This window comes from Loxodonta africana, chromosome 2 (genome assembly GCF_030014295.1).
Source record: "Loxodonta africana isolate mLoxAfr1 chromosome 2, mLoxAfr1.hap2, whole genome shotgun sequence".
Classification (NCBI taxonomy): Eukaryota; Metazoa; Chordata; class Mammalia; order Proboscidea; family Elephantidae; genus Loxodonta; species Loxodonta africana.
In genome coordinates, this window is record NC_087343.1 from 192,628,423 (window position 1) to 192,641,777 (window position 13,355).

The 13,355-nt window shown below is 37.6% G+C and overlaps 1 protein-coding gene and 1 non-coding gene across 5 annotated transcripts in view; both read left to right on the top strand.

Moving 5' to 3' along the window:
- CPEB4 (cytoplasmic polyadenylation element binding protein 4) overlaps positions 1–13,355 on the top strand; it is a 134,646-nt gene that overhangs the window by 55,389 nt on the left and 65,902 nt on the right. For all 4 annotated transcript variants that reach the window (XR_010320859.1, XM_023551502.2, XM_010592635.3 and 1 more), the window contains 3 exons: positions 5,294–5,467; positions 11,347–11,436; positions 11,816–11,934. Coding sequence is in view for 3 of the 4 variants with exons in the window: in XM_023551502.2 (XP_023407270.2) it covers positions 5,294–5,467; positions 11,347–11,436; positions 11,816–11,934 (383 nt within the window). In the remaining variant the exon portion in view is untranslated. The remainder of the gene's footprint in view (positions 1–5,293; positions 5,468–11,346; positions 11,437–11,815; positions 11,935–13,355) is intronic.
- On the top strand, positions 1,744–1,816 carry TRNAQ-UUG (transfer RNA glutamine (anticodon UUG)). The gene has a single exon. It is a non-coding gene; the product is annotated as a tRNA-Gln (tRNA).

Genomic DNA, 13,355 nt, shown 5'->3' on the forward strand with positions numbered 1-13,355 from the left:
CAAGTCTTTTCCCCAAAAGGTTCTTGTGGTTGTTTCTAGAAAAAAAATTTATGCATACTCCCACATGTCTATTTATATATATATATTTTTTTTAATTTATATAACAGGGCTCATGCACTACACACCTAGGACCTAGGCACCTCACACAAAGTACATATTAAAGAGCTTTACATATCAGCACATGAACAGCCACATTTTTTTAATGGCTACTTATTAGGTATTTCATCATATGATTCTACCACCATTATGAAAACTTTGGTTTTTTTTGGCTATTACAAGTATTGCAACAAGTATGAAAAAGGTATTTTTAAGAGAGATGAATAATATTTTCATTTTTTATTTATAATAAAGTTCTGACAAGTTTTTTTTGTACCTTCTTTGAAATTCTGGCATCCCAGACTGAAGTATTTATCCGTAGATCTCATAACAACATGGAGCCCTGGTGGCAAAATGGTTAAGAGCTGAGGCTGCTAATCAAAAGGTCGGCAGTTGGAATCCACCAACCGCTCCTTGGAAACCCTACGTATGGGGCAGTTCTACTATGTCCTATAGGGTCTGTATGAGTAAGAATTGACTTGATGGCACACAACAACAGCAATAACATGGACCCAGAAGTTCATAGCCATAATATTTCAAGCTCATTTATAACTTTCTTGAATCATGTTTGTCCTGAATATGGAATTATTGAAGAACTTACAAATCAAAACTAAGAAATAAAGAGAAAAGTAGATAGACACTTAATAGTATTCATTTTAACTCTGTTGGGGACTGGAAGATTTTTATTCAGTGATAATAGCATGTATTTTTAAAATATTTTCACAGTCTACCTTTTCGTAATAATTAAAAAAAAAATCTGAGCAATGTTTATTTCAGCTGACTTAGCTAGAAAATTTCCAAAACAAATTTTTAAAACGCAATTTAAGCAATTTTTTTTACTTGCCACTTTCTCGTACACCTGCAGTATCCTCAAACATCAGGTAACAAGCAACACTTGATAATCGTGAGATTGTGAAAAATTCCTTCAGCTGCACACATATAGTTTGTGTGCTTTTCTGTATATGCCATATGTCAGAATTTACACTGAAGAAGCATGGTATAGACAGCGTTACTTATAATCGGTGCAAGTGGAAATAAAAAAATTTAACATTCTCATTACTCAAGAATATCATTGTTTTAATTTTCTTGGTGTTAATTTACATTAATTTTCCCATTTGACTGGGCAGCTTTTATAGTTTTAAGCATTGTACAGCTATAACCTATTTCCACTTGATACGAAAAATAACCGATGATTTTCTAAATTTAATCTCAGAGTCTAACCATGAATGTTTTTATACTAACCAGCTTAATTTTGTGGTACATAATCAAAGTTTGAAAAGTGTACATTTGAAGATTTTGAAGTTGTTTTTAGCTTTTGACCTGTAGCCCTTATTGTTTCTAAAACTTTATCTTTGGGATAATGGAAGCTATGAGTGTTTATATTTATTTTGTATCTTTAAAAAACACTGTTCTCAAATACCCGTTTTCTCAGAAATCTAAGCTGGATCAATCAACTTTTTAGATTAATGGAGCTAAAATTTTCATATCATTAATTTGTTTCCCCGAACACTCTTGTCTTTGAAGTAATTGTATGAATAAAATAAGCAAGAGCTTTTGATAATCATTTATCTTTCTAACTTCTGTCAGATAGACTAAGTCAGAAAATACCTTTCTACCCCAAATGTAAGACCTATTAAAGTGGAAGGAGCCTGGGTAGCTCAGTCAGTAGATCATCAGACTTTGAATCTGAGGGTCCAGGGTTCATGTCCCTGTTCAGGCAGTTATTCTCATTTTTGGAAACCCTGGTGGTGTAGTGGTTAAGTGCTATGGCTGCCTACCAAAAGGTCAGTAGTTCAAGTCCACCAGGCACTCCTTAGAAACTCTATGGGGCAGTTCTACTCTGTCCTATAGGGTTACTGTGAGTCGGAATCAACTCGACGGCAGTCGATTGGAATGGGATTAAAGTGAAAACCTAACCAACAAGGGAGGTTTTATGTTTTAATCCATTTGGTCAAGTACTTTGGTGAAGTCCAGTGTATCTAGTAATGGTAGAAATATATTTTGTTACGAGGTATATTTTCATTTTGGAAAATACTTACATGGTACTTCTGAGTTATACTTATTTGTCGTTTATTTAGAGAGCTAAGCATTAAAACCCTGACCAGTTCTTAAAGTTGCTACACCTTTTGACTCAAAAAACCTATCCCAGCCTTCTGTTCAGCCTCATCTCCACCCGAGTCTCCCCACCTGTTCCATAGGCTCCTGTTCTAGCCACCTTTCTCCAACGTTGCAGCACCCTGTAGGTGGCATTGCCAAGCCTTTGATGCCCTTCCTCCAGTTTTCCCCTGATATCCATCTCAAATGCCACACCCCACTCGTAAATCAGAACCAATTACTCCTTGTCTGTTTCTGTTACACCTGACGCAGTTATTTCAGCAGTAGCTCCGTCACATTATCATTGTTTGCTTATGTGGCTGTTTTGCATTTAAGGTTTTGAGTTTCTTCAGGGCCATGCCTAGTTATACATAGTGCTTAGCAAGATCAGGCATTCAGGAAGTTTTTTGATGAATAGAATTGAGATGTTTGGACAAACTTGGTTTATAAATGCCAGTTTATTTCAAGAGTGATGTTTTCTTGAATGTTTACTGATTTTAAGTTGATACTGAAAATCCCTGAGTATTCAGGTATATAGTCCTGGATTGCTAATGACCTTTTTTCTCTCCTTGGTTACAGCCTTCCTGGCCATAAAATGCCAAACATTTTATTTTTCAACATCTGGGGCATAAAGGAAGATCTGATTAGGGACAAGAAACTGTTGGCTAAAAGGAAGTTTATAAATTGCCTAAAGATTTCAAATGATTTTATGATTTTCTTTTATTAGGGATTAATCAAACACTGTAAAATTGCTGTTTATCCTGTAATGGTGAAAAGACATGAATTAAGTATTGAATATCTACTAAATTGCTAGTTAGCAGGGAAGTGTGAGAGAAAATAAGATTGATATGGTAGTAGCTGGTTTAGGTCATGTTGTATACTGCCTTAATGTCATAATGGTTTGAACCTTGCATAGAAGTTACAGCAAAAGACTTCCTTTCAAACAAATAAGATTCACTATACTGTTAAAGTGTCCATGAGGAATTAAAATGATAATAAAAAATGCATTAAATTGACATCTCACCATCCATCCATCCATCCATCCAGATTCCTTGGTTGTGAGACATTTACCAGGAAATGAGAATTGTGCCAGAATTTTTCAGTTTAAAAAGCTGATAGATGAAACTACAGTTGATTCTTTTGACAATGTTTGAAAAGTTGCTTTCTTTTTTATTTGACATGCAGCAAGGACTTATGGGCGAAGGAGAGGTAACATTACTGTTTCTAACTTTTGGATGTATCAGTTGTATTTGGAAAAGACCCAAGCTTGATCAGTTTCTAACCCTTGCCTGGGAGCAGGAGGGAGGGATAAAACACAGCTTTGATCCATACGTAGTTTATGTGTTGTAGTTAACATTTTAGACATTCTAACTTGAAGGAGCTCGAGAGAAATTATAAAAATGATAGAATTTGGAATTGAGTCAAAATAATTTCTCTATGCTGTATTATAAATGGAAACCCTGGTGACATAGTGGTTAAGTGCTAAGGCTGCTAACCAAAAAGGTCGGCAGTTCGAATCTGCCAGGCACTCCTTGGAAACTCTACGGGACAGTTCTACTCTGTCCAATAGGGTTGCTATGAGTCGGAATCGACTCGACAGCAATGGGCTTGGTTTTTGATTTTATATTATAAACAACGTATTTATGTCTGAAGATTTGATTCCCCTTTTGTGAAAGAAATGTCTTAGAAAAAAATTAAGAATCTTTAAAAAGGAAAATATAGTCAGACTAGTCTCAAAATACCTCATTATCTTGGAGGTTCAATTATGCTTGAATACTTTATTTCTCCTTTTTTTACTAAGCAAGTATAATACATTTGGTTTAAAATGAGATGAGCTAAAGAAATGACTAATCTTATAAATCTCAAACCTTGGGGGGAAAAGCCTAGACATTTTAAGAGAACTTCAAAGAGTCATTTTCTAGAGGTACCCATGTAAACCTGATTTTTGCTTCCTGTAATAATTTTGCCTTTTTAAAAGAAGGTTAGCTAAATAGCTCAGCTTTAAAATGTAAGTGATTTTTGAAGCTTATTCAGGAAATAACTTCCAATATTATAGTCATTTTATTTGTCTTCTGTAATTCTTGAGTTGTGATATAATGTCAAAGATTCTGTATTGTGTTTTGTAATGAAAGTTGAAAGGAAGACAGTGTGCCAACAAAAGAGCATTGGAATGTTTCAATAAAGGAAGAGCACTTGAGATACATTTCTAGGATAATCTATTAACAAATTGCTTACATAGTACCTAGAAGTAAAATTGGTAGCTTGAAAAGTAACAAAACAGTGCTTGAGAGATTCTGCAGTTATTTGTAGCTCTGTGTTTTGCTTATGATTTGTAAGTTCATATTTTTGCTGTCAGGTAAATACAAGATGAATATTACCCACATTGGCATATCTGGCCTTTTCTTCTTATATATTCTGGATAATATGATTTTCAAACAGCAAATTTAATGATGGCTAGAGTTTAGAATTAGATAGCATCCTTAGCAAGCTGATAATTATTCAACTAAAAGAAATATGCCTGAAAGTCTTATATTCTATAAGACTAAACAATGAAGCTGGCTAGCGGCATTAAGTAGGCTTTGATATATCCCCTTAGTTGAGGTATATTAAGATGCATGCTCACTTTAAAAGTTGACTTGTTCATTTTAAGTATGTTCTTGGAAGAAATTTTGTGGACTATATTATTTAATCTTTTAAAGAAATTGAACTGGTCTAGTGGCTTGTAGCCAAATATAATAGTGTACATATCTAGGTTGCCAATGGCCATAGGACCTGCCAAGGCAGTGCAGTCTGTTGCCAACGACTTTCAAGAGTGCTCTCTCCTCCTACTGTACTTCCATTTCACCTTGCTGAAGTTTCTGGGTTCCAGTCGGATATTTGAGCGGCCCTGTATTTAACCATGCACTTTCTCTATGACTCAGTTTGGATTTTAAGGTGATGGGAATTCAAGAGCATATCTAAGTGATCCTATTTGTTATTAAGTGAGAAAAATAAAAGCAGCCCTTTCATTGAATCTGCCCTTTCCTTGTTCCTTGTGTATGTTAATCAATATCCAGGAACATTTTCTGTGAGTTTTTTTTTTTCCCCCTGCTTTTTGTTCCAGGTCAGTCGTCACTGTTTCCAATGGAAGATGGGTTCTTGGATGATGGCCGTGGGGATCAACCTCTTCATACTGGCCTAGGTTCACCTCACTGCTTCACTCACCAGAATGGGGAAAGAGTGGAACGATATTCTCGCAAGGTGTTTGTGGGCGGATTGCCTCCTGACATTGATGAAGGTATATTTAGAAAGTGTTGCGTGTAGCATGGCGCCTACTGTGTATGGATCCCTTACTTTATCATATATGATTAGTTCACAGAAGGAAGGGGAGTAGAACCGTGGGAACCAGCTGAAGTAAAGGATTGGACTAAGTGGAAAAGAGTAAACTTTACTGGGAGAATTTCCAAGGAGTCAGTGGTTGTGGGCAGCATAGGGGGTGTGGGTGTGGGTGTGTGTTTACTACATTGGCCAAATGGAAGTTATGTATTTTTCTGTTTTTCTTTCCTACCTTTGTTGAGTGCTCCACAGATGCATAGTTAATTGTTTAAAAGTTTAAAATCCTAGATTAAACATGAACTTCTGGAAAACATAGCCTACATTTTACCATAAGAAAGGGAATCCTAAGAGTTACATCATTTTGTATTTTTTTAGTCATCAAATGTTTACATGCTTTCCAGATGCCATATACTACTATTAGGCTTGTTTATAGTGGTAAAGTAGATAAAAAATCCCTGCTTTTGAATAGTTTTCACTGTAGTGAGGGTAGGCAGATTTAAAAAAAAAAAAAAACTTGTAAACATGCAAGAAACTATCAGAGAATAAGTGTTGAAAAGAAAGCTTAGTGACATGATATAGAGACTCAGGAAATCTTCTTTAGGTGCTTGAGAAGCCTCTGAGGATGAGCTGACACCTTAATATTGAGGGGAAAAAAAAAAAAAAACAACCATTGCCACGGAGTTGATTTTGGCTCACAGTGACCTTATAGGACAGAGTAGGACTCTGCCCCATAGGGTTTTCAAGGCTTATAATCTTTACACAAACAGACGGCCACATCACTTTCTCCTGAGGAGTGGCTAGAGGGTTTGAACTGCTGACTTTTTGGCTAGCAACCAATTGCTTAACCACTGTGCCACCAAGGCTCCTAAATATTGAGAAGGAGCCAGTCACGCAAAGATTTAGACTAGTTGTCCAGGAATATTCTCTTCATTTGTGGAGCTAAGAATTTAAAAAATTCAGGTGACCCTAATAAAAATTAAAGTATCAGTATCAGACCTTGTAGCAACAGTATACCCTTGGTTGCTTTTTTTCCTAATTTCTTTTGTATTGGTTTTCACAATGGAAATGGAAACAAACCAATTCTTTAAAAATGTATAAAGGGCCACTAATGCAGGATGGTTTAATAACTTCCCATTTAGACTGAGATCAAGCGTATTGAGCCATTCCATTTTCCTCAAGATGATCAAACTTTCAATTTCAAAAAGCCACAGATTGAAGTAAATCCAGGATTTTTTGGCCACCATAAAATGTCTTAGTGGAAGCCACACCGAAATTTCAGGCTAATCTGAATCAGTCTCCATACTGCCTTAACACAGTAGAGCTTGTGTTATGGGCTGTCCATCCTGGTCACAATCTTGTCTGGCCTAGTCAGACCCTGGGTGTTGCCTTCTACTACTTTGTTTCGTTGGAATCTTCACAGTATTTACTACTGTGGAATCTAGGTTATTTGACCCTTTAAGGTCAAGTCTTAGGGATTCCTGAGTCTCTGGTGATCTTTGATGAGTAAATAGTATGTTTGCATACAAGAAGAGGGTATTTTACCTGACCTTGGCTGGAATAAACTTCTACTCTGGCCTAGGTAGTCTATCCTCTTAGAAAATTACTGAGCAATCTTAAATGGCATAAAGCACAGTTCTTAGAATTCTGAAAGGCACAGGTAATTTTGACTTATTTGGCAGAGGAGTTGATTTAAACTGAACAAAATTAATGGGTATTGGGGTAGTCACCTTGCTTTCTTCTTTAGACCAAGCGTGTTGATAGAGATGAAAAGATAGACTCATAAGTCAATAGCAATTTAGGTGTGCAGGCCTTTCTACTATAATGTGAAATATGTATTCCTGAAAAATATTGTGTGTTCTGATTATGAGCCCAAGAGACAGAAAGGGCCACATAAATCAGAGACTACATCAGCCTGAGATCAGAAGAACTAGACAGTGCCCGACTACAACCGATGACTGCCATGATAGGGAACACAACAGAGAATCCCTGAAGGAGCAGGAGAACAGTGGGACGCAGACCTCAAATTCTCGTAAAAAGACCACACTTAGCGGTCTGACTGAGACTAGGAGGACCCCAGAGGTCATGGTCCCCAGACCTTCTGTTAGCCCAAGACAGGAACCATTCCCAAAGCCAATTCTTCAGACAGGGATTGGACTGGACTAAAGATAGAAAATGATACTGGTGAGGAATTAGCCACTTGGATCAAGTAGACACATGAGACTATGTAGGCAGCTCCTGGCTGGAGGGGAGATGTGAAGGCCACGGGGAACAGAAGCTGGCTGAGTGGACCTGGAAATACAGGGTGGAGAGGAGGAGTGTGTGGTCTCCTTAGGGGGAGAGCAACTAGGAGTATATAGTAAGGTATATATATAAGTTTTTGTATGAGACTGACTTGATTTGTAAACTTTCACTTAAAGCACAATAAAAATTTTTTAAAAACTGAAAAGCCAAAAAAAAAAAAAAAATGCTAAAAACTGTGTGAACGGAGAGGCAGGGTGGTCAAGCACTTTCCCTTGGCTGTTAAAATTAGCGATCACTGGGCCCAGGGCTTGACTTAAGTTGTTCTAATAGGTGTCTGGTGGCATCTAACTGTGGTTTTAATTTACAGTTTCCTAATATCTAATGATGCTGCACAGCTTTTCATGTGCTTCTTTGCCATCAGTTTCTCTTTTTTGGTGGATGTCTGCCCATTTTTTAAATAAATTGGTTTATTGGGTTGAAATATATATATATGTGTGTGTTTATATATATATATATATGTGTGTGTTCTGTAGAATTGTGCACTAACAATTACAGGGTTTATGGAGAAAATAGAGTTAGAGGCAGATCACTAAAATCTAATAAACTTTGTACCTGAAGCACTAACAAAAAATCAGAATTAGTACCTTACAGAGAGCTTGGACAATTCTGGCAAGCAGCTCAGCAGGGTTGGAGACTATCTCCAGGCATATTGAAAATGCACAAAACCAATCGAGTAGAAAGCTGGCTTGTAAGCACAGAGATGGTGCAGGTGGAAGAGGACCTCAGTCTGCCTGGAGAATAACGTATTACCTGTCACATTGCCTTTCAGTTGATTCTAACTCATAGTGACCTTGTAGGACATAGTAGAGCTGCCCCCATAGGGTTTAATCTTCACAGAAGCAGGCTGCCACATCATTCTCCTGTGGAGAGGCTGCTGGGTTCCAACTGCCCACCTTGTGCTTAGCACCCAAGCCCTTAACTACTGTGCCACCGGGGCTCCTTTGCCTGGAGATGGAGCTGTACAAAACTGGGGAGCACCCCTTTCTGGCCAGAGATCCTTGGTTGCCGTGCTCATTTTTAATTTTCTTAAAATAGAGGTGGTAGGGCTTCTGCCTGTGTATCACACAAGCTGGAGGCTTTTTCCTTTGCTGACAAAGGTTATAATTCTAGTCCCACTAATGCTGGCACATCTTGCCTGGGAAAAATCATTTATCAACCAGTACAACTTCTGCATTATACTGCATGATTCCCTTATTTACCACTCTCACCCAAGCTAAACAGCACTATAGAAACAGTATTGTAACAGAAAACATTGCACTGATTTTGTTTCACAGTCTGAGAGAGATGAAAACAATTTTACCAGACTGGATTTGAACATTTTTTTTCCTATCTCTCTTTTCTATTCCTCTATCCTACCCTACTCCCAGTTCTTGTCTATACATGCTTACCTGCTTTTTCCCCGCAGTCTCTTAGAAATTTATTTTACTATAATCTACTCATTACTTGTCCAAATATATAATGCAGCATAGTTAGTATCATTTAAATAAAATATGATCAGACTTTCCCTTCCTATCTTTCTTTCTTTTTCCATTCCATCTTCCCTTCCTATCTCTTCCCCAGTAGGTTCAGAGATATTGGCGTCAAAGGCAGTAGGCTGGCAAAGGGGGTAGATTACCAAGTGGAGAGGTGTGTGTGTGTGTGTATATAAGTGTAGGGGTCCCTCTCAGAGGTCTCAGCAATGGTGTGCTTGGTGTTCAAGAAATTAGAGCAGCAAGGATGGGGGGGTCAAAGGTCGGGGGAAGAGGAGGCTTCAGGGTAGACGAAAGGTTGATTACATTAAGCCAAGTAAGTAAATATATTTAGCATGATGGGGGCCAGGTTTTTCACCGATGAAAAGGGAATTTATAGACTTGGAAATGGGGAAGGCTAGAAAGAGTCCTGAGATGTTGGATTGGAATTGAAAGTACCAGTGTGAACTCAGTGGTTTTTATACACACACATATATACAGAAATAGTCATAAATGTGTGTGTGTGTATGATCATATATTTCCTAGCTTTGTCTACTGAGAAGACTTAGAAATAACAAATCCCCGCTATTAATGATCATAGGAAGCACCTAAATCTTAATTTGTAAATATCTTCTGCCACTAAAAGGAACCACGTCTTCTTGGAAAAAATGGCTGATTCTAGGGCTGGAACAGGGAAAGAATAAATGGCCTAGAGTATCTTCTTGGACCAGAAAGCATGGCAGTACCTAAGGAATAATGGGGACAATTCAAAAGAACACAAGAGCCAGCTTGAAGGGGCTCCTACTGATCAAATTAGGGAAAATTTTGGCAACAATTTGAGCATCAAAATAAATAAGGGAAAATTGAACTACAACTTATTGAACAAAATAGGCCCATATAGATATAAATAAAAAAATAAACATGTGAATTAAAAGAAAAAAGATAGGGGAGAAGAAAGAGGCCTTCCTTCCCATAGAATACTAGTAGTAAATGAACAGGGAATAAAGGAAATAGATAATCACTGTTTGGCAACCATCATTGTGGTAGTTGATAAAAGCAGGAGTCTTTAATGGCTGTCAAGGCTGATGAGGCAGAATATTCCCACACAAAATACTAATGAAGTACAAAGGGGAAAATGGTTTCTTTTTCATGGAGAACCCAGGTAGATCAACTTGGACCAGGTGATCGCGGTTAACATGCCCAGTGGTAGACGTGGTGACATGACACCACGACGTGGCATTCGGGCTGGGAATGCACGGTGTGAGTCTGGTCATGACGAATAAGCACACAGAACCAGGCTGAGGGTCATCCTACAGAATGAATGGCCTGTACGCTCTAGGACTGTCAAGGTCACAAAGACAGGAAAGAGTGAGGAGCTGTTCCAAATTGAAAAAGACTGATGCCCCAGGGATGTGACAACTAAATGCAGCCTATGTTCTGGACAGGATTCTGGATCACAAAGGAAGAAAGAGCAATTGTTGGGACAGTTGGAAGTTTGACTAGAGTCTGCAAATTGAATAGTAATATTGTATCACTGAAGGAGCCGTGGTGGTACAGTGGTTAAGCACTCGGCTGCTAATTTACAGTTCAACGGTTCTAGCTCACCAGCCGCTCCATGGGAGAAAGATGTGGCAGCCTGCTTCCTGAAGATAACAGGCTTGGAAACCCTGTGGGCAGTTCTACTCTGTCCTGTAGTGTCCCTATGAGTCAGAATCCACTGGATGGCACACAGTAACATTGTATCACTATTGCCTGATTGGAAGGGTTGTAGGATGGTATATAGGAGAGTAGTCTTGCTTTAAACAGTTACAAACAATTGTGTTTTGGGGTTATGGGTATCGTGTCAGAAAAGGATGGATGGATGGACGGACGGATGGGCGGAGCAGTGCGGGGTAGGGGAGAAAAAGGAGAAGAAAGAAGGAAGAAAGTGAAGGAGCTAATGTGCAAAATGTTTAGTTGGAGAATCTAAATGAAGAGGATTCAGGAATTCTTTTACAGTTTTTGTAAATAGTAGGTTTGAAACCATTTTTTTAAAACTACGTCCATAAAATGATAATATTTAAATCTCTCTTTTTGCTTCGTTGTTCATTAGATGAGATCACAGCTAGTTTTCGTCGCTTTGGCCCTTTGATTGTGGATTGGCCTCATAAAGCAGAGAGCAAATCCTATTTTCCTCCTAAAGGTAATTTGTAAGATTCAGTGTACATGTACTTTTTGTCCTTGTAAAGGAAGTGTTTAATATTCAAGACTTTCCATAACTGTTTACCATCATAGTAAAATTTTTCATTGTTAAACTTATATTTTCTTAAATGCCTCTTTAAAATTTCTACTTTATATACTTTTAATTCAAATGAATTTTACTTTAAAAGATGTTCTAAGATACTATCAAAATGAACTATATGTTAATATTATCAGTTTTTTTTATATGAACATTAAGGGATTTTTTTGTTGTTGTTAATTTTTTTCTTCCTCAGTTTTAGTTCATGCCTCCTTTCCCCTGAAAAATTGTAACAACAACAGAAAAAGGAAAACCTATCGGCCTTTTTCCCCTTTTTTCTCAGGTTATGCATTCCTGCTATTTCAAGATGAGAGCTCTGTTCAGGCTCTTATTGATGCATGTATTGAAGAAGATGGAAAACTCTACCTGTGCGTATCAAGTCCCACTATCAAGGATAAGCCAGTAAGTGCAATCTGCCTTGTTTGAAACATCCACGGATATCTTCATGGGTCTGATATACTTAATTGACAGGTTTGTAAGTAGAATTCAAGTAAAAATGTATTAAGTTTTGTCATTGTTACTAAGCTCCCAGCATTGACATTCTGTATATTTGTGTGCATTATTTTAACATTGACTATCTGGCAAGTTAAAATATTGGTAAATTTTTACTATTAAAAGACTTCACTTGATAATGTATTTGATGATGTAGCTGAATTTCCTCTGAAAAATAGAATTCAGATCACAAACATAGGTACATGGTTCTTTTTCTGTTCTCTGTTCGTTCAAGATGTTATCCAATGCTAGCCTTAACTTTTTGCATATGGGACTATCTCAAAGTAGAATGCATTGTGTATATGCATGTATAGGTACATTACATACTGTTTTTTTTGTGTGTGTGTGGAGGGGAGTTAATCATAAAATTTAGTCTTTAGGAAGAGTAGTAGCTGGCCTGTTTTGACCAATCTGGCAAGCCAGCAACTCACTACAACTCATCCAGCACCTCGTGGTGGGATATAGCACAGAATGGAGCCATTAGTGTGCCTCACTCAAGCCATAATTCTGTGAGCTCTTCGTGTCTTGGGTTTGTCTAGGCCAGAAACAGTCTTCTGAGAGTTCCTGTGACCTGGACTCTTTCACTTCACTTGTTTCTGTTCTCTGCCAGTCCCCAGTCCCCATAGATATTTGAATTGGGGACATCTAGCCTAGGGCTTTGTTGTGTGCATACTGGGGATACCCCACTGTCAACCCATAGCCTTCGATGTGGGTATTTGTAACAATAAATGCTAACCATTTAAAATAAGGTACATGATTCTTAATTGACTGAGCTAATAGACATACTGAAATGTTTATTATAAAGTTATCAATTGAAAATATCAATATTTTTACTTGGAAATGCTTTTTAAAATGTCAGACAGCTCTGTTAGTCTCAGGAGTAGCTTGCGTTTCCTGAACATATACCGATTGGTCACACAATCTTAGTTTACCTAACACTGAATGTGGGGTTGCCTGATGGGCAGTCGGCATACTGATTAGCAGCAGTTATCATGCTTAATTTGAATTACATGGATGTTGGGGGTTTGGGTAGGGAAGAGGCACAAATAAACTGACAAACAGCTAACTAACTTATAGATAGTTAAGTACATGCTGATTTAGTGATTTGGCTTACAGTAGGCAATTCAATTGAACTTTCCACCTTGTTTCAGTTTGTACTTTAAAATGGAATAAAAGTTGAGATACATTATTTTTAAGTCTTTTCTGACTTTACAAAGCCGTATTGATTTCTAGTGACATGATTATTGCTCTTAAAAATAAAATATTTTGTAATGATGTTTAATTCCTTCTACCTCCCCCCGCCCCCATAAATTACCTGTACTGAGAATGAT